Source organism: Rhinolophus hipposideros, assembly GCF_964194185.1.
Source record: "Rhinolophus hipposideros genome assembly, chromosome: 8".
NCBI lineage: Eukaryota > Metazoa > Chordata > Mammalia > Chiroptera > Rhinolophidae > Rhinolophus > Rhinolophus hipposideros.
In genome coordinates, this window is record NC_138054.1 from 72521834 (window position 1) to 72542399 (window position 20566).

The 20566-nt window shown below is 48.7% G+C and overlaps 1 protein-coding gene across 1 annotated transcript in view; it reads left to right on the plus strand.

Annotated features, from left to right (window-relative positions):
• The window catches only part of CSMD2 (CUB and Sushi multiple domains 2), a 579318-nt gene that overhangs the window by 276192 nt on the left and 282560 nt on the right, over positions 1-20566 (plus strand). Inside the window, 3 exon segments of the mRNA XM_081055778.1 lie at positions 11639-11716; positions 16811-16898; positions 17588-17712. Of these exon segments, the coding sequence (XP_080911904.1) occupies positions 11639-11716; positions 16811-16898; positions 17588-17712 (291 nt within the window).

A 20566-nucleotide genomic window follows, 5' to 3' on the forward strand; every position in this document is an offset into this window, starting at 1 on the left:
GGAGCCATTGAAGAGGGGCCGCCTGGCAGGAAGTAGTGAGTGCTAGAGCCATTGAAGAGGGGCCGCCTGGCAGGAAGTAGTGAGTGCTGGAGCCATTGAAGAGGGGCCGCCTGGCAGAACTCAGGAGCCTGACCACTGCCAACCCACAGTGCAGGAGGAGGGAGCCCCGAGAATCAGGAACCAGATCCCTCCCTCCTGCCTCCCTCACGTCTGCTGTGTCTTCCTCCTGCCAACCCCTCAGGAAGCCAGGAACAAATGAACAGAGGTCCTGCTCTGGCCTGCTCTGCCCTGGGAGGCCGACTGGCTCTACCAACAGTGTCCCTTGTTCTCTAGCAGTCCCCAGAGATCAGCTCTGGGGGCACAGAGCAGGACAGAGAAGTCAGAAGAGTGGACCTGAGGAGTCACCAGCACAGGATCAGTTTCACCTGTGCTCACCTCAATGGCTTGAGTCTCAAGTGACGTACGGCACGTCACAGAGCTAATAATGACCGAGTCCTAATTGTGTCGATGGTACATCATCCCACAGAAACAAAAACTAAATTAATAAATAAGTAATCTACAACATAGCACATTCCATTCTTGCCTCAGCCCAGTCAGAATTTAGGGTTGTTCGTGGCCAGACACAATTTTAACTGATCCCACGGGGTATCAAAGGATCTGAGTTCTAGTGTGGCTGTGCCTCTAGCTGGCTGTCAGAAGATAGGAAGCTGTATGTAACTTTACAAGCATTTTCTGTGTGACAACTGGAATGTGATAGCATAGAAAGATGAACACGGCCCGACCAGCATCTACTCTCAAGGAGAACAGGTTAAATAAAGAGGGGAACAAGCACAGATCTATAACTTCTGTACAGCATGATAAGAGCTATAATTGAGGCCCGATGAAGAGGTCTAGGCCTAGAGATAAAGGAGCAATTAGTTTTGCTGGAGGCACTTAAGGAAAGCCAAAAAAAGATCCATAAAAGAATGGCAGTGACTTCAATGTGGGTCTCAAAAAGATGCCTGACAGACAAAAGAAAGAATCATTCCGGGTAGAGGGAAGGCGAGAAAGCATGCAAGTGCTTGGTTACAATGTCCACACATATTTCCGTGTCTCTAGAGCAGAGAGCTGCAAAGCACAGCACACAGGCCGGATCCAGCCCTCTGCCTGTTTCTTTAGTGTCCTCGAGCTAAGAATAGGTTTTACATTTTTAAACAGTTGGAGGGAAAAATATCAAAAGAAGAAGCTTTCATGACACGATGGAAGTTGTATCAAATTCAAATTTCAGTGTCCATAAATAAGGGTTTATGGGAAGACAGCTTTGCTCGGTGGCTGCTTTAGCGTCCCCATGGCAGGTCTGAGCAGTGTGCAACTGAGACAGACGGCCCCCTGCCTGATATATTTACTACAGGCCGCTTGCAGAACACATTTGCAGAGCCAGAGCGCAGGCTACAGTCTAGCTTAAAGGTAAGGAGCGAGGAGTAGCGAGGCCTGAGGCCAGAGGGTAGGTAGGAGTCCGTGCAAAGCAGCAGTGAGGTTAGGTTTCGTTCTGCGGGTGATGGGCAGTGATCAGAAGTTGTTAACAAGAGAGGAGATGTGATCACATTTTCATTTTAGAAAGCTCTTTGCCTGCCCTAGAATGAAGCTTAAGAGACCAGGGAGGAGTCTTGGAAAATTGGATGAGGACCAGAGTGTAGGCAGGAGCCGTGGAGATGGAGAGGAGGAGACAGACCAGATGAGGTCTTCCCATGGTGCATCACACTGGACTTGTGACCAGTTCATTTGGGAGGGAGAGGGGATGGGGGAAGGAGGTGGAGGAGTCAGGGATGAATCTCAGTTTTCTAGCTTGAGTAAGTGAGTAAAAATGGTACTATTAACCAGGATGGTCTCAAGCAGAGGCAGAGGGGGATGAATTTTGTTTGGGACCCATTGATTCTGGGGTGGTATTGTGGTATCGGGTTGAGGGACTATCTAGTAGGTAGCTGGCTATTCTGTTGGTCTGTGGCTCAAAGAAGAAGGGGTTGGGCTAGAGACAGAGATATGAAAGGTTCGAAGCAAAATAGAGGTAGAGACCACCAATCCTCTCCTAGATCAGGGGTCCTCCGCATGTGTATAACATGAGAGGAGGGGACCAAAAGAGAGGGTTTTCTTAGTGGATTCCTTCGAGGCCCAGGGTTTCTCCCAGCAGCTGTTTTGATAGGGGCTGAGAGGGTGGGACCCCAGGTTTCCACCCAGCTGCAACCAGCACAGATTCTCTTTGATCTATGAAACGGGCATTGACCTAAGAGTGTTAAAATGATAGGTTCCTGTACCTAAAGTGTTCGGAAACCCCAGGACTTGATGTTCCTGTAAGGTTCCTCCGAGTTCTGGAAGACCACTGAGGTTGTGTAATCAATCCCTCTGCTTTCAGGCGAGGAATATTTCCAGTCTTTCTCAGAGTGTGAATTGCTTTCTTGGTTTTTCCAAGCCTTCAAGGAATCACCGTGAGAAGAACCTTTCTTAAATGCCCGCAGTGGCCAATGATCACAACTGGTGAGGGGCTTCCCTGGCAGCGAGGACAGCACCCCTCTGTACTGTCCTCTTCATCTGTGGAGAGAGAATAATATTAATCCCACAGGGCTACTGGAAATCAAAAGAGATCCTGGTAACATATCTGGCACATGGTAGGTGCACAGGAAACAGAATTACAAAGCCTCCCACCCCACCATTGACTTTGACTCCTATTTTATGGGGAAACCATGTGAGAGCAGTGAGAGGGAACTGGTGGCTCTGGCTGCTCCTTGGACATGTTCCCTGTGCCTGCCACTGTGACCTGATGATCATCTACTGCCCACCCCGCCCTTCAGCCAAATCCTAGCCTGGCCCTGCTGTCTCTCTCACTGTCTCTCTGTCAAGTCTACCCTGGTGACCAGGAGATGGACGATATTCTACAGTGAAAGCCTTTGGCTCTTCTTTCTAGAAGCCCTGCTCTGCGTCTCAGTCGTCTGCAGAATAAATTTTTCTATGGGAAAACAGTTTGCATTTGCTGAGCTGCTTGAAGCTTTTTATAGTGACTACCTCACTGAAGTATCTGTTTTCCACATGTTGTGTTCTTGCTTGTGACTGGTCCAGAGTCTCGGACCAGAGCAAAAGTGCCTCAGGCATCCCATGGTCGAAGCTCTGACTCTTCTGGCCTCTTCTTATTGGCCTGCGGAGCTGCCACTCTTACCAGCCTCATTTGCAGGTTCTCCAGTGGGCTTTGCAGGGTTGTCGCTACCTGGCTCAGGAGCCCAGGGCCAGATGTCCACAAAACCAGGCTTCTGAGTTCAATCAAGAGTGAGCCTGAACTGAAAAGTGAGCATGAACACAAAACGCAGTACCCCTCACCTCCCCAGTGGGTATAATCCATTCCTTTTGCCAGGAAATGAATTCAAAGCACATGTTCTTCTAAAAGTTGGTTGTTAATCCATCTAGTCATCCAACTATTATTGGAAATCTTCTGCATGCCTGGCTCTGTGTCAGTCACAGGATACAGACAGAGAAGCTCATGGGACAGATTGCTAGGGGACCACGACATAACGTTGTGGTGCATGAAGGTCTGAGTGCAGTCTTGAGAGGGCGTTGGCGTCTCCCTGCGATGTAGAGACAGCACAGACAGCAGATGACCTTTGAGTGAGACTTTGACCAACAAGAGGTAGCTAAGAGGAGAAGAGAGAGAAGAACATTTCAGGGAGAGAGAACAGCGTCTCAAAAGTGCCTGAAACCCATAACCAATGGCCATGGTAATTCCCTTGCACATCTTTCTTCCAGTCCTTTTCTCCCGCTGACTTATCAGAAGTTGCTTGTGAAGACCACTGCACGGTCCATTAATAATGGCAAAGCACTATTCTAGAAACTAAACATGCCACCTCACGCTGCCACCCGTGTCCCGTGGCAGGGTCCTTCTCTTCTTTAGGAACTCCAGTAGCTACGCGTTTTGCTGTGGCTACCCAAGAGGTCCCACCAGCAGCAACCGACAGAGCACTTCTTACAGCCTATGTTGGGTTGATGATTCCTTTTTCCAACATATTCAAAAAATCAGCCAGCAGGGTGCATAACCAGCTCCTGAGGAACTTTGCATAAATTTCTCAACTATGAATAATCCTTCAACACCTGCATCCTTAGCAATGGTCGTTGCCAGAATGCTGAGTGATCTTTCAATGATTTCTGTACTGATGTTTTCCTCTTCATTCGCTACAGCAGTGAATCCAAGCCTGAAATTCACCAAAGCAAAGCACCTAGACGGTGGCTTTTTTCAACAGCAGTGCTTGTAGCATTCAGTGCATCTATGACTATCTCTTTTCCTTCTCTTTCACGTCACTTGTCCTAGCCATCTTCAGCACGATGACTCTGTCTGATGTTTCGCCAGATGTTCATTTAGTTGTTTTCTGTCCCTATCACTAGTCGTAATGTTCTAACTGCTCAGTGGTTTCTTTTTTTTTTCTTTTTTTTTTTTTTGATGAACTTAAATTTTTTCTTCTGTAATATGTAGCATATATGTGTGGTGTGTTTTTTATTAGTGTCAGGCGTACAAAACAATGTAATAGTTACACATTTATACCCCTCACACAGTGACAACCCCCCTCCACCGTTCTACTACCCCTCTAACATCATATTTAGCTGCTCTAGTTCCACTGACTCTATTCCCTGTGCTGTACTCCACATCCTGTGACCATATATAAAATTATAGTTGACATTCAATATTATGCAGCTTCAGCTTCAGGTGTACAGTGCAGTGGTCAGACATCTACAGCATCCCTGAAATGCCTCCCTAATAAGACAAGTGTCCATCTGACACCCTACTAAATCTTTACAACATTATTGATGATATTCCCCAAACTGTCTTTCGTATCCCCGTGGCAATATTATGGTTCATGATTGTGATTTCTAATCCCCTCACCTTCTCCCTCACCCCTCCCCCCGCTCCCATCTAGCAACCCTCAGTTTTTTTCTCTATATCTCTGAGACTGTTTCTGATTAGTTTGTTCATTTATTCTATTCTTTAGATTCCACATATAAGTGAGATAATATAGTATTTGCCTTTCTCCGTCTGACTTATTTCACGTAGCATAATGTTCTCTAGGTCCATCCATATCGTTGCAAATGGTAAGATTTCATTCTTCTTAATGGCCGAGTAATATTCCATTGTATAAATGTACAACAGTTTCTTAATCTAGTCATTTACTGATGGGCATTTCGGTTGTTTGCATGTCTTGGCTATTGTGAATAGCACTGCAATAAACATAGGGGTGCACAAATTTTTCGAATTAGTGTTTTGGATTTCTCTGGATAGATACCTAAGAGTGGAATTGCTGGATCACGAGATAGTTCCATTTCCTAAAATCAGACAAAGACATCACAAAAAAAAGAAAACTGCAAGCCGATATCCCTAATGAACATAGATGCAAAAATCCTCAACAAACTATTAGCAAACAGAATTCAGCAATACATTAAAAAGATCATACACCATGATCAAGTGGGATTCATTCCTGGTATGCAAAGTTGGTTCAATATCTGCAAATCAATTAATGTGATACACCACATTAACAAAATGAAGACTAAAAATCATACGCTCATGTCAATAGATGCAGAAAAAGCCTTTGACAAAATCCAGCAGCCATTTATGATAAAAAGTCTTAAGACAGCGGGAATAGAAAATCATATCTCAATATAATACAGACCATATATGATAAATCCAGAGCTCATGTCATACTCAATGGGGAAAAGCTAAAATCATTCCCCTTAAGATCAGGAACAAGGCAAAGTTGCCCACGTTCTCCACTTTTATTCAACACAGTCTGGAAGTTCTAGCCACAGCAGTCAGACAAGAAAAAGAAGTAAAAGGCATCCAAATCGGTAAGGAGGAAGTAAACGGTTCCTTGAGTGTGTTTCTCAACTTGAATCTTACCACCTTCTCCTTTTAAGAATGTGGCATCATCAGCATCATCTTGGGTCACAACAATCTCTCCAACTTTTCTTAAGTCATGAAGTGAAACATCTTAAAGATTTAGAGTCCAGCTCTCTTTTCCAAACCCCTCACCATGAGTAGCACCAGCTTTGTTGCTTCTTTATGGGACACCGAAACCTGGAGCTTAGCCTGCTGTAACTGTAAGCCAACCATCTTTTATCCTCTTTAAAATGAGTGTACTGAGAGCGTCCTCACCTGTGACAGCCAAAGTCTTTCATTGAGACTCGGCAATTTCAAGAGTGGGTACAATGGACTGGACACTGGAAATCCTAGGTAGCCTGGAATTTCCATTTCTGAACTTTTGTTGTATCATTCAAGTAGGGGGCTCTGGAATCTTAGCTGAATTCTGTGCCTCAGTTCCAAATTCATCATTCAGTGTTTTTCTGTCCTGGGTTGTAGGGACACCCTCCAAACCTTTGTGAAGTGATATTGCTGCTTTCTCTGTCTCCATTCGCAGAAACTATGGCAAAATGAGCAGTCTCTTCAGGGGTTATCGTGGATTTAAGTTTCGTCTTCAGTTCAGCAGTTACAGCATCAACAGGCAACATCACAGAGTTTTTTTTCTTTCCACTGGATTAACACCTTTGCTAATCTTCTTGAAGCCTTCCATGGCAATGGGGCCTGTCATTACAGGAGCAGTTGGTGGTACCACCCCTAGCCTCTTCATTTGTGTTGACAACATCTTGATCAAATCTGGTGCAATGGTTTTATATTTATCCACTAAGTCAACTAATTTGGCAACAGACACCTCATCTTTTGTTGCTTTTAGGCTTCCCCGGCTCTGTTTCATAGCCACAGTTCTTCCCACTGTTCTTCTCCAGAGTAAGGGCTTTGCCATCTGCTAGGAGGTCTGTACCTGGAAGCATTAGGTCTTAGGCCTCTGCACTGAATTTTACATCTTTGGCATCAATCTGAGTAAGATGAGGAGCCAGCATGCTAGACACTGGCTTTGTGGAGCAAAGGACTGTGGGTAATCAAAGCATTTCTGCAGGGCTGATGGCCATGCTGGGAGACATGTCCTCAGTGACAAAGGGGGGGCAGATCCGACAAGTTTTCAAAGGGAAGATCAGATTTCAGCTTTTAAAAATTACCCTCTGCAACATTTTTAAAGATGAGCTAGCATGAATCAGTGAACAAAATCCAAGCAAAAAAGGATGAGTTTAGGGCAGGAGTGGCTTAGAACATTGAAAAAAGGCTACATATTGGGCAAATTTTCAAAAGTTGAATGAACTGGATTTGGTAAAGGAGTGGCTGTGTGGGGAAATGAAGAGATGCCAAGTAGTGGGGAAAAGGGAGTGGTCAGGGTTAATGGAGGGGCTCACCCTTAGTGAGGGAAAGGCTGAATCCATTGGGATGGGAAGAAACTGCACGTGCTACCACTTCACGATTCCCAGAGCCTTGGAGACAGGTCAGGCCTCCTTCTCTTTCCTCCATTAACAGGTCCTTGTCCCCTGCTAGCTCTGCCCAATAACTCACGATGCAGACTGGAGAGGCATTTGTATTGCCAGATTCTTCTAGCTAAATGTGTACCATGTGTCCCGCTAACCTTTACAACAGCGGGGAAATGTCTTGTAATTAACCAGAATATAAAGGATGAATGGAGCAGCCTGGCAGTCTCCTGTAGTCATTATCATTCGGAAGAGATGAATGTACCTAGGAAGATTTCCATCAACCCGTTAAAGCCAGCACTCTTCTCTTGGGAGTCCTGACTTTGTTCACAGACAGTGCAAAAGCATGAATGAGTGTGAATTATATTTTGCATGTGAACATTTATCGGCATGTGCACACAAGTGCACACGTGTTTCTTGTGGGTGTGCTTGTTGTGGACATGAGTGTGTAAGTATGCATGGACATGTGTGCAGCTGGGGGTGTGCATTCAAGTGTAGCTGGAACCATGGAGCCGGCTCCAGGCTCCATTTCATCTCTAGTGCCTCGGTGGTTCCAGCATCCTTTTAGAGACCAGTACCACAGTATGATATCATCAGCCCTGCACTAGTGGGCGTTCCATCCATGAATGAATGAATGAATGAATGCAAACAACATGAGTGAACACATCCCCGGGATGTTCTAGGTCCTTGCTATTTGGGTCTTCATTGTGGATTGGGTCAGTCAATGGTACCCTGTGGAGATCTAGAGGGAGACACGCCATTGTTCTCGGAGCCTTCACACCCCGTCTTCCCTGGTCTGTCAAACTAAGTCTTCAGTGAGCTCATATTGTGGCTCATTTCCCATGGCGCTCCCCATTGCATGATCACTCAGCCCCACTTGATCAGACTGTTTAAAAGACAAATTAGCTCTATGTTATCAGGGTGTGAGCGATTCGCTGGGGTTGCTCAGACACTGAGGGCCCAGCCTGTGGAGGTGGCTTCTTGATGCTGATCACCCTGGATGTGGGTCTTGCCCAAAGCTTCCTGCCCGGCCCACCACACCTTCCTGATCCATTCATCAGCGATGATGTGGACCCATTGTGGGCTCCGCGTCCCCTGAGCCCGGACCTGGCCAGGTAGGCCTAGACATACACCATTTAGAGAATGTATTGTCGGTAGAAGGAACCCCTGCCCATAGAGCTGTGGCCTTTTATTCCCCAGGCTGCTGTTTGCTGCCCAGAGACCACATGGTGACACAACCTCTCAGACCCAGCTAAGAGGAATAAACAGTCACAATGTTTCAACGTCATCAAGGAGCCCCCTGTAATTTCTCAGGTCCTTTCTCATTCAGTTCTTCTCGTCACCTTAACAAACTCTGTCCTGTGTACCTGGTAGAAAGGAAAGGAAGGAGAACAGAAGTTAGTTCCTGCTTGAGACACGTGATGATGGCATCTACTGCTAAAAGTGGCCCAAGGAATATGAAGCATTAATCTGTCAACTTAGCCAGCCCTCTTTGGGGAGGATGATTAGACAGGATGGACACAGAAATCGGAAGGATTCCTTCTGGGGTCTTGAAACAGGAGGGTAGCAGGAACCTCCTCCCAATGCAACCTTCAGAAGACAGGAAGAAGGGCTCTTTCTTAGCCACACCCTCGTGTCCACCTGCATCCCACGATCCCCCTTCAGCAGTTACAAGGAAACCCCAAGCAGCATTTGCCCCTGGGAATAGCATCCGTGGTGCGCTGGCCCCCTGCCCCACCCATTTCCTCCAGTAGACACTACAACCTGAAACTAGGGGATTGGCCTGGTGCCCTAAGCCATCTCCACAGACCTGACCACGAATGGACCATGCTGAGTCATAGAGACCTGTCTCTCCACCCCTACCCCAGTGTGGAGGCACCAGGGAGAAGATCTCAGACTATTCTGATGGGTCTGGGATCAGCCCTGCTCTCTGACGGATGACGGAATCACAGGAATGCTTTCCCTGCCACACTGTATCAGCTAGGCTTGAATAATGCATCTTCCCCGACTAACACCCTCTGTTTAATAATGGGTCCATGTTGGTGTTCATTGGAGATTTTCCTGCTGGATACACATGGAGAGTAATGCACATTTATAAAAAGGGTTTGGATGCTTATTGGGAAGCAGCGACTCTGGTAGTAACTGCATTCTATCAGGCATTCAGCTTAGACAGCAGTTTGGCAGGGGACAGATCCTCGGGGAGCTTTTGGATGTAGGCAGAGAGGGGGTGGGAGGGACTGGGAGATGGCTCCCTTGTGCCCCTGGTCTCTGTGGGCTTTAGTTTTGGAATTGGCATGTTACCTCTAGTACAGAGTGAGTACCTGAGTGTTCAGGGCCTGAGCTGTGGAAAGGAAGCTGCTGGAAAGGGCTACTGGTGTCTCAGGGATTGCTTTGGGGCAGGTCTCAAGAGAAGATGCTGAGACTGAGCCAAGAGAACAGCTGCTTCCCGGCTCTGTGACCTACAGCCAATCACTTAAGCCACTTAGAACCCCGATTTTATTACCTGTCAAATAGGTACAATAACTACTGGTCAAGGTTGTCGAGCACAGAAGGAGCAAATGAAAGGATTATTCGGGGCCCCGTGCATAGCAGGTGCTATTCTAGGCATCGAGGACACAGCAATGGACAAAACAGGCAAAAATCCCTGCCCTCATGGAGCTTACATTGCAATGCACAGTGACAGAAATCACTAAGCAAATGATACCGTGTGTTAGAAAGTTAGGGAGATAAAGTAAGGAAGGGGGTAGGGGGGCTAGGGTTGGAGGTGTAGGTTTATACGGTGTGGTCAGAGAATGCCTCCATGAGGAAATGGTGTTTGCACAAAGGCTCCCAGGGCAAAAAGTAGTGAGTCATGAGGATTCCTGGAGGGGAGCATTCTTGGGAACCGGCAGGTGGAAGCAGGACCATGCCCGGCATATTGTAGGAACATTGGGGGCGGCCTGTGTGACTGGAGAAGAGTGATTGAGGTCACGGGCAGGGCAGGTTGGTCTGTGCGGGCTGTTAAAGACCGGCTTTTACTCTGGGAGAGATGGGTTGCCGTTGAAGAGTTTTAAGCAGAGGTGTAATATGGTCTGACTTATGTTTTAAAAGGATCCCTCTGGCTCTTTTGTTAAGAACAGACTATAACGGGGCACGGAGGGAAGACGGGAGGCCATGGCAGCAGAGGGCAGAAGTAGTAGAGAGTGGGACATGGAGATTGCATTTGGATATCTTTGGAAGGATTAGCTGATGCAGCGTGTGTGGGTGTGAGGAAAGAAAGGGGTCAGGGATGCTGATATGAGTAAAGAACTCATAAGGCACTTAGCCCAGGACCTGGCACATAGGAAGTGCCTGGTCACGATTGTTGCTACCACTGCTGAGTACCAGTCTGAGTGGGGCTGAGTCACCTGGCAGGGGCCAGCTGAGAGATGGCACGGGCATCTGGGATTGAACAGATATACCAAGCCACCTGACCAGAGACAGGATGAAGCCTTTGGAGGCCAGCAGAGGGCCTTGGGGAATTAGGGTACAGACATGAGGAAGTTGATGGATTCAGAGGAATAATAGCCTTTGCAGTTGTGGAGTTCTGGCTATGCTATTTGGCCAAGTCCTGATGAGCTGAAGACTGGACTTAGTGTTGGGATCAAAACCCAGTTCACTCCATCCGGCCGCCACCTGCATGAGGCCCCGTCTCCTAGAGGCCTCCAGCGCTCAGCTTCTCCTGCCCACAGGAGGTCAGCTGGTATGGGTTGGGCTGATTGGCTCCACAGGTTCCCCATGCTCCTGGGCCAGCCACGACTTCTCCCAGTGATGGCAAAGATGCCAGAAGCCAGCCTAATCCAATAGGCACTTTTCAAATCTTTGGACACGTCAAGGCTTCCAAAATTCCAATGTCTAAACCCAAAGTCAAGGCGTAAGAATACATACTCTACCTGTTTCATGGGAAGAAGGACAAAGTCACATTGCCAAAGGTGTGGATACAGGAAGGGTGACAATCTAACACACCGTTCAGGGCCGGTTCAGGGACGAAGCAGGCCTGAATCTGCAGGGGGGCAGAAATGCAGGGCTCCACGGGTAGATGGGAGATCACCTAGTCTGCCTCTCCGAGAGGACTGGCAGTGATAACAGCTCATTCTCCACGTCTGAGACCCTGCTGCACTTGAACGCTACCCTTGGAATAGCCTTGCCAGAGGCGCTTCTGGCTTTGACCCACCGTAGAAGTCCTAAGCCAAGAGAGGGATCATTCTAGAGAGACCCCCATCTCCAGTCACGGGCAATAACTTAAACTGTTTTCCCTCCTCTCTAGTCAAGAAGCAAATTGAGTTGAAGTCTCGAGGCGTGAAGCTGATGCCAAGCAAAGATAACAGCCAGAAGACATCTGTGTGTAAGTGTCCACCCGCTGGCCCGCCAGCCGGGCCTCTTGCTCGAGGTCAGAGCTGCTGGCGCTATGACCGTGGGGGAGCCATATGATGCTGGAATGATTTCCCTTCAATCCTGCTTCCCTCCATCCCGGGCTCTGCACATGGACACACTGACCTCGTGGCCAGTGAGCAGCCCCCGGGCCTGTCCTGGGCCTGCTGCTCCTCCCATTTCCCTCCTTTCTCTTTATCCCTCACTTCCCATTCTACCTGCAGTCCAGGGAGTCATTACTGCTCCATTTCTCTCTTTATTTTTCCTTTTGAATCACTTCCACCTGCTAAAACAGTCCTTTTTCTGGCTCCTCATCTAGGAGTCAGTAACCTCCAACTGGGACCTTGGAGGCTGAGGGGCCCCAATTCCAGCTCCCAAGGCAAGATTGGGAAGGGGAGAGAGGGAAATGCCAAGTAACCTCCACTGGGGTCTGTGGACCTGGCTGGGCAGAGCGGACTAGAGGATGGGCGTCCTGTCCCTTGAGCCAATGGGGCAGTGCTGGGCTCTCTGCTTGGGCATGGGGAAGATTATCTCTATGTTCCTGCTATTGGTGTCTAAAAGATTAAAAGGGGGACATCCAATGCTGGGGAATGGGCTGGAATGTCACCCCAAAAATACCTGATTGGAGCCTATGTTAAGGGACTTTGGGGCTAGAGCACAGGAAGGGGTTCAGGAAGGTTCTGGGCCACTCCAGAAGGCTGGTCTTGAAAGCAGAAGATTTTCTCCAAGGATCCCTGTTTTCTTTCTGGAAGTGAGTATGGGGAGCCTTTCTTGGTCCCCGATGACTGGCCTTTGGTTCACTGCCTCCTCCCCTCCCTTCCTTTGCCTCTCATCCTTCAGTCTCTCCCTCCACTATTCTCCCTCCTTCCTCCTCACCCTCTGCTTTCTTCTCTTTCTCTATTTCTCTTCTCCCTCTTGACCGTCTCCTTCCATCTCACCTCCATGTGCTCACTTCTCTTGAGGGGCTGGAAGTTCTTCCTGAGAGAGACAGAGAGCCGCCCCCGCTGGTTCCAGAGCTCTGTGTTGTGTGCCGTGGGGAGCGGGGCTGGGGGCCAGGCAGGTCGGTCCTGAGGCCCCAACGGACCCGAGCCTGAGTGTGAGATTTTCTCTTGTCTTTCAAGTCCTCCTGTTGAGATGGGGCACCACTCCTCATCTCTGGGGACCATCATCTCTGGTCAATGTGCCCCAAAGGGCTGGATGGCAGAGGGCAGCCAGGGGGCCCTGTATCTGTGCTTGACTCGGGGGGCAGGGGGAGAAGCAGGGAGCAGGGAGAGCTGAGGGTTAGGCCAGGAGTCTGCAGAGAAGGCTCCAACCGTGGCCGTGACCCTCACAGGCTTTCTTTTTGTAGCCACAGGAAACCAGGTGAATGGAGTCAGGCACAGTTTAATTTCAGAGTTCGCGCTGGAGCCAGAGGCAAATTTTAAGGAAACGGCCTAGATTTGAAAGAACAAGTTTTTATCCCAGTGTGTCTTTAGGTAACTGTGTTACCCCAGGCACTAACGTCTCAGTTTCCACATCTGTTAAATGGGGATGCAAAATCTTACTCTTCCTTCCTCCCGAGGATGCTGTTGAATCTAAGATCGGCTTCCTTGACCTAGGATTTCAGGAGGTCCATGAACTTGGTAAAAATGACATGTGATGTTGTGGGTGCATTTTGTGGGAGGAGGGGGTCCATGGTTTTCGTGAGCTATCCAGAGGTGCCCAGAGCTCCCTCAGCAGGATGAAGAAACCTTATTTCTTCTAATGAAATAATGCAAAAATCCTTTGAAACAATATACGTCTCTCTATAACAAGGTACTGGTCTCCATTTTGAGATTTCCTCGGAGAGGGATGGATATGTGACTTAAGCTGCCTCAGAGGCAAGCAACCAAATGTCTGCAGGTGTCTGGCCCTTTGTGTTGTGCCCAAATTCCCTGTGAACAGATGTCCTGAACTTCAGGGAAGGAGTGGTCCACACTTCCGTATCCGGGACCCTGCTCACTGCCTCCACCAGACGGTGACCTTGTACCTCCGGCCACCAGTTCTGAACGCCCATGCGCCATGCCTGCCTTCCCGTTGGGTAGAAGGCATTGCCTTTCTGAGCATGTCGTGGCTTCTTCCTTGCCATAGGGGTCCTCATGGGATAAGTTTCACCTTCCCTTCTCTTCCTTCAGTCTGTAGCCAACAGCAAATTAATTCCACAAACATAAACGGCTGGTTTTGATTAGGCAGTGGAGGTTGGAATTAAAGCAAGAGAGGGAAGAAAAGCTCTTGCCTCCGTAATTCAGGCAGTAAACTGCTCCCTACGCCTTAAGTTTCCTTGTTTCCTGGGGAGCCTTGAAATCCACATGGGGCTGCTGTCGTCTGCTCAGTCCCCGCAGGAAGACAGGGCACTGGGGGGGGGGGGTGAGTGGCTCACAGCTGGACTGGTGACTTCCTGGATGGCACCTGAGCCTTACTTCAGGCTGGCTGATTAAAAGGGAGGCAGCGGGTTTGCTCTGTGTGTCAGGGGCTGTGCTTCAGGGGGTGGGTTACGCCATGGTCTCTCCTCTCTGGTCCAGATGCAGCCACATCTGTCAGCGTCCTGCTCTGTCTGCGTACTGGGTGGTGTCAGTACTGAATGAGAGCAAGAAAAGGGGGCAGGATCATTGTTACCGTGCTAGCAGGTGGCTGTGTGGTTCCCATGCGGTCGTCGGCAAGGACTTTGGGATGGGTGTGGTCGGTGGGCAGGGTGGCGTAGGCAGTGCCTAAAAGCTGAGACGTCCTCAGTGGAGACGGATCACGTGAGGCTGGCTTCCCAACAGAGGAACCACAGGGACAGCACAAGGCTCGCCTCCTCATCTTAGAGCAGAGGCTCCTCTCTCTTTCCCACCCCCCTGGAGATCCTGGAGACCCCAGTTACCTCCTGCCTTCCTACCGCTTGCAAAACACTGAGGCTCCCGGAGGCAGAAGCTTGCTCTGCTTTTGGAGATGGCACTTCCATCTTAGCCTAGAGGCCCCTGGACTGGTGGGAATGGTGACGTTGTTAAGTTTAGGATGTGAAAGCTTCGGAAGTACAGGTGTGGCAAGGAAGGGGGTGGGCGTAGGGGACAAGCGTCCAATAGGAGTGACTGGATTCAGTCTGGCCATGTGGAATGTTGGAGAAAGGGAGGTTCACCAAGAGGCCTTGAGGACATTGTCACACACCCAAGAGGGTACCAGCCGTCTGGCAGAGCATGCAGTCTGTCCAAAGCCTCAGGGTCCCTGGGCCAACCATACCCTGGCGTACCCGGAGGTTTGAACAGAGTCTACACCAGGCTTCTACCTGTAGAAATGAGCGTCAGACTCAGTGAGTCTAAAATGGGACCCTCACAGGTCCCCAGGCCACAAACTCCCCTGCTCCTGCGCCCCACACCCTAGTCTTCCATGAGCCCCGTGGATTCTTTCTTTGCCACATCCATTTCCACAACCTCATGTCTGTCCCCACTCCCAGGCTCTTGTTGCTCTTTACCTGGCCAATCACAAAGCTTCCTAACTCATCTCACAGTAACTGGCCTCCCTGGGAGCCATCCAGATCTTCCCATGCCCTTCCCCCTCTCAGGACTACTCTTCAGTGGCTCCCCATCATTCTCAGGAGCAGACTCGAAGCCCTTAAGAGTCTGACCTCTGAAACCTCACCTTCTGATTACTCAGCACCGTCCCTCCTATTCTGGTCACACTGGGCAACCCCAGTTCATGTTTCCCAGTGCCTATCTGTCTGCCTGAACTCCCATTCCTCTGTCGCTGCGTATACAAACCCTACTATCTCTGATGATCCATGTTGAATGTCACCTCCTCCAGGCAGCCTTTCATGCTTCTCTCAGCAATATGAAACGGGTCCTCCCTCTGAATTTCCCTGTACCTGCATTTTTCATTACTTCCCCATTGTGGTATTATAGTTTGTTTCCGTGTTTCATAACTTTACTCAACTGGGGGCCCCTTGAGGACAGAGGTCATAGTCTGACATCTGACATTGGCATCTCCTATGGTATCCAAAATAGGGTCATGTATACAGTAGGTGCTCAATTAATGCTTGTTGTGTTCTCATGTGCGAGAATGAGTGGGTCAATGAGTGATGGAGGACGTTCCTTATATTGTGGGACATTGAGTGGGTGGGGTGGAAATGGGCCAACTCAGGGAACCTCAGACTTCCTGTCATCCCTCGTCTCGAGGGTGCTGTTGGGATCATGGAACTGGTCCCATGGAATCCCCAAAGCCAGGAATCCAGAGGTGTGAGGGGGTTTCAACGTCATGAGTATGAGCATCTTCAAGAACAATGAACCAGCAGGGGCCAGAGGAGAAAACGAACTTTGTGTATGTCTGCCGCCCCGACCAAGCTCCTCCTTTAGGCGAGATGACTGTGTACATGGTTTTTGTAAACAGGATTCTGGGGCTGGCGAGTGTGAGAGCATCACAGCACCTGCCAGAACCAGCGCAGGTGCCATCTCTGCTCGGTGCCCTTGGCCGGTGGCATTGAGCAGCGGGGATGGGGTGCTCTGGTTACTGCTCACTCTGGCTTGAGAAGTGTCTGACGGGAAGAGGTTTCTCAACAGAAATATCCATGTTGAGCTAAAGTTCCTGCTTTGAACTTCTTCAAACTGCAGCTTTCTCTTACATTCTTTACTGTTTCTGATCACACATTCACCTTTTGTTTAACTTTCTTTGAGTCATTTCTCCATTTGGGGCTGAGGTTGGGGGGGCTCATCTCATCTAGAATCGCCACCCCAGGATTTGAAGCTCAGTGTGGGGAGGTCACTGGGAGCTGTGGATCGTCCACTTCTGGCCATTGGTGTGGGACGAGGGAATGGGGTGGTTATTTGTTTGGGATGCCTGCCTCTGAGCCCACATGCTCTTGATGAATTTCACTGGGACTTTGATCACAAAGGAATTTGTCAAAAGCAGCTCCCCACCTTTGACACTCAGGAAACCCACGTCTGATAGACCCAGCAACACGGCCCACCGTAGCAGGGCCTCATTCTGTCTCCGCGTCCACCTCCCACCCTAAGACACTGTCCGGGCTGGTGCCTTCCTGCGATTATCCATCTCTATATGTGCTGTTTTTGCCTTGTAGTAACTCAGGTTGGTGTGTCCCAAGGGCATAATATGTGTCCAGACCCTGGCATACCTGAAAGGGGCAAAAGACTAGGCTCGGATTTCAGGTAAGATCTGTTCGGGAAACTTCCTAATTGCAAGAAGGGTGGGATGCACTGTTGGGAGAGAGACAGGGGCTGGCCTTCCTGGAGGTAGAATGCAGAGGGTGGTGAAGATACAGGACAGATGCCTTCCAGAGAAGAGCCATTCTTTCCTGGGCCAGTCCTGGGAACAGTGCCTGTGCCCGAAGGGGAAGGGGAGGGCTGTGGACTGCCAGTGTCACTCGGCACACTTATACCCAAGTACAGAGCGCTGCTGTCGTCCTCAATGACATGCCAGCAGGTAGCTCATGCCACCGATAATCTAGGAGACCCTAGGGCCCTGAGATGGTGCATTTTGCAAAGTTTCTAACTATCTAGCACCTTCCCATAATCCTCCATTTTCATTCAAGTTTATGTGTATTATCCACCCACTCTTAGCTGTTCTAATTGATACTTATTTCAGAGGATTACTGTTTCTGTTTTGCTCACAAAGTCACCTTTTAACTCCATCCTAAAATCAGTGGTAAAAAAAAAAATGGTTAAGAGCAGATATTCCTTCCAAGGGAGATTTTAAGTGATAAAATAGTAGAGATTCAGGGCCAGAAGAGAAATAAATTTGGTGTGGTACTTCTTTCTGGAAGCAGGAAGGACTCAGGCAGTGGGGAGGGTGCCGGGAAGGCCTAGGGGTTGAGCTCCTAACACACCTTGTCTCCCAGGTTAGGCTCCAGCGTCCAGTTCACCTGCAATGAGGGCTATGACCTGCAAGGGTCCAAGCGGATCACCTGTATGAAAGTGAGCGACATGTTTGCGGCCTGGAGCGACCACAGGCCCGTCTGCCGAGGTGAGGGTGCCCTAGGAAAGGGGAACTGGCCAGAAAGCTAGGCTGGGCCTGGAGGACAGAGCCCAGCTCCTAGAGCCTGGGGTCGGGCTCTCATCCAGACAGGCTCACCCCACTCTCACTGCTCCCCAGGCCTCGGATTCTGCATTCATTTACTAATTCACTTATATTTATTTACCACCTTCTCTGTATCAAGGCTTTTACTTGGATGAGGAGATCCAGAGGTGGGGCCCCTGCTTTCCATGGACCTTACTGGCTAATGGGGAAGCCACATAGGAAGCAGGTTGCTAGCTCATTGCACAGAGGAAGTCACCCTTATAATGTTACCTTTAATCCCTCCATTTTACTACATGTACGTCGTGAACCCTGAATCTTTATGCCCTTGTTTCTTTCCACATACTCAACAATATAAAGATCTGAACTTCTAAAGACGCTCTTAGCTAAGCAGAAGTATGTGGACCATGGTCTCAAAAGCTCCTCTATTCTAACCCCACACCTGGGCGTCTTGTTCTCAAGGGCCGTGCAACCCACGTATGTCCCCAAATATCACATGAACCAAGGCTGGGCTGGCTGAGCCCCCACCCCCCAGAAAGTCGTAGCAGACCTGCGTGTATTCTATCGTTAGGACAGTGCAGCAGCAGCTCCTGTGGTAGAGCAGCCCCTGGCCTCATCCCCCAGGGCACCGGGAGACGGCTTTTAATTTCCTACACTCTATATACATCTCTCTTCTTCTACTGTTTGCACACGTGACCAGGTCTCAGTTCTGGGTGCAAGAGCAAACACTCACTCTGGAATTTGTAAACAAAACCAGCAGTTGCTATTTCTGGTGCCCCTTTGGAAGAGAAGGTACATTGCTCACTATAAAATTACATTCTGATTCCTTTCCATTTAACAAGGAGATTCTTTGACTTTCTCCACCCACGTGCATCACAGTAAAATTCATGCAGAGTAAGGGGTCCAGGACAACTCTGATCACAGACTACACTGAGGAAGGGACAAGGTTGGAGCTGAGACCACTCCCTTCTTGAATGTGTTGATAGGTAATCTGGAAGAGGGTCATGAACGTCTTTCAAATAAGCCTTAGATTTATTCATTCTCACTCAACTTTGAAGTGGCCATGATCCACAATTAATATAACATACTTTGAGTTCCCACTAGTTTTAGATATATTATTTCAAAGATGCTACTTAGCTAATATTTTTTAAAAATCAAATAAAAAAAGAATTCTTGGGTGTAACTGTCAGCTTTGCCACTAGCTGGCCACCTGCAATTTGGCAAATCACCGATTTCCCTGGGCTTATTTTCTTACCTGTAAAGGTAGGTAATGGTACCGACCCTACCCATCTTGTGTTAATGTGAGGGTCAAATGAAGTTGTGGATATGGAAGCATTTTTTAAATTTGGGAGTGCTAGGCAAGAAAAGAAATATCCTGGTGCTGAAATGTAAGCTCTGTTGGGCAAGGACTTCTGTTTTGTTCACTGCCTAGAACAGAACCTGGCACATAGTAGGTCTTCAGTAGCATGTGTTGAATGGATGACTGAATGAATGAATAACTGAATAGCGTGTCACTCTGATTCCAGGGAGCCAGACACCAGCCGTGTAGAGGCATACATAGACTTACCAAAGCTGAAGACCAAGGCACTCTGTGTGCGACCCTGTTATTTTAAAATTTGTTTTGAGGAGCCAGAATAACAGTGCCTTTAGGCGGTGATGAAATCTGACCTCTGTCCGTGATTTTTCCATAGGTGGTAGATTGTTCTCTTAGTAATGGTGGTGGTTTATATGAATATGCCCAGGGTGAGGAAGGACTGGTATTTCAGAAGGAAGTTCACAGTTGAGTAATATGCTTATCTTTTTCTCCAGATGTGTCATGTTCCCCATTCAAGTCCCTTTAGTGATTTTGACCCACTGGACTCTTGATTTCTCCGCCATACTGTTAACTGAGCCTTGGGCTAAGCTTTTTCACATCCATTCTCATTCCATCCTCTGCCACCGTGAAGCACAGAAAAATCAAGGAAAACACTGCCAGGCAGAATTGGGCTCAAATGTAGCCATAACCACTTTTCAGCTGTCCTTGGGCCAGTTTCTTCTCCCCTCTGAATCTCTCTTTTTTTCTTTTTTTTCCTGCTAAAAGCCTGTTATTGATAAGGAACCTGGAAGAGGGTCATGACATTACTTCATGACATTCGGCGAGGACTAGATGAGGCAGTGGACCTGAAAGGCTCCTTTAGAAACACCCCAGCATGTCTGTGAGACTTCCGCGCACACGTTTGGTTTAAATGGCTCAGCACTGTCGCGGTACAGTCTCCCCAAGCCTGGCAGCACACCCACAGCCTCTAGGGGCCACGGGTGCTTTTAGACACCTGTTCCCTCACTGTCTTGCCCAATCATTTTATAATCACCCGGTCTGGGAGGCACACAGACTTTGATCTAGATCACATCTCTGCCCCCTTATTAGCTTGCCAGCCCTGGGCGGGTTCCTTCATCTTTTTTAGCCACAGGGCACTCATTAGTGAACTGGGAAAACAAAACCTCCTCTGCCTAGTGATGGCAAAATTCCAATAAGCCATGTGATAGGAAGTGACCAGTACTGACTGTGGTGGAGAAGGGATTCTCAGTTCAGGTTCATTGCCTGCCGCTCACCCTCTCCCTTGTTCTCTCCCATAGGCCATTGCGAGGGAAGGAGGGAGAAGGCAAAGGCTCCTGGTTTGACTTGGGTGCTCTGTCCTGGGCTCCCCTGAAGGCCAAGGGCTGAGATAGACGTTAGATTCAAGGGTCCTTTTATTTTGGCAGTTTTAAAAGTTTTTTCTCTTACAACCTCTTATTTTGAGTTTTCAGTGAACTTCACTTTAAAACT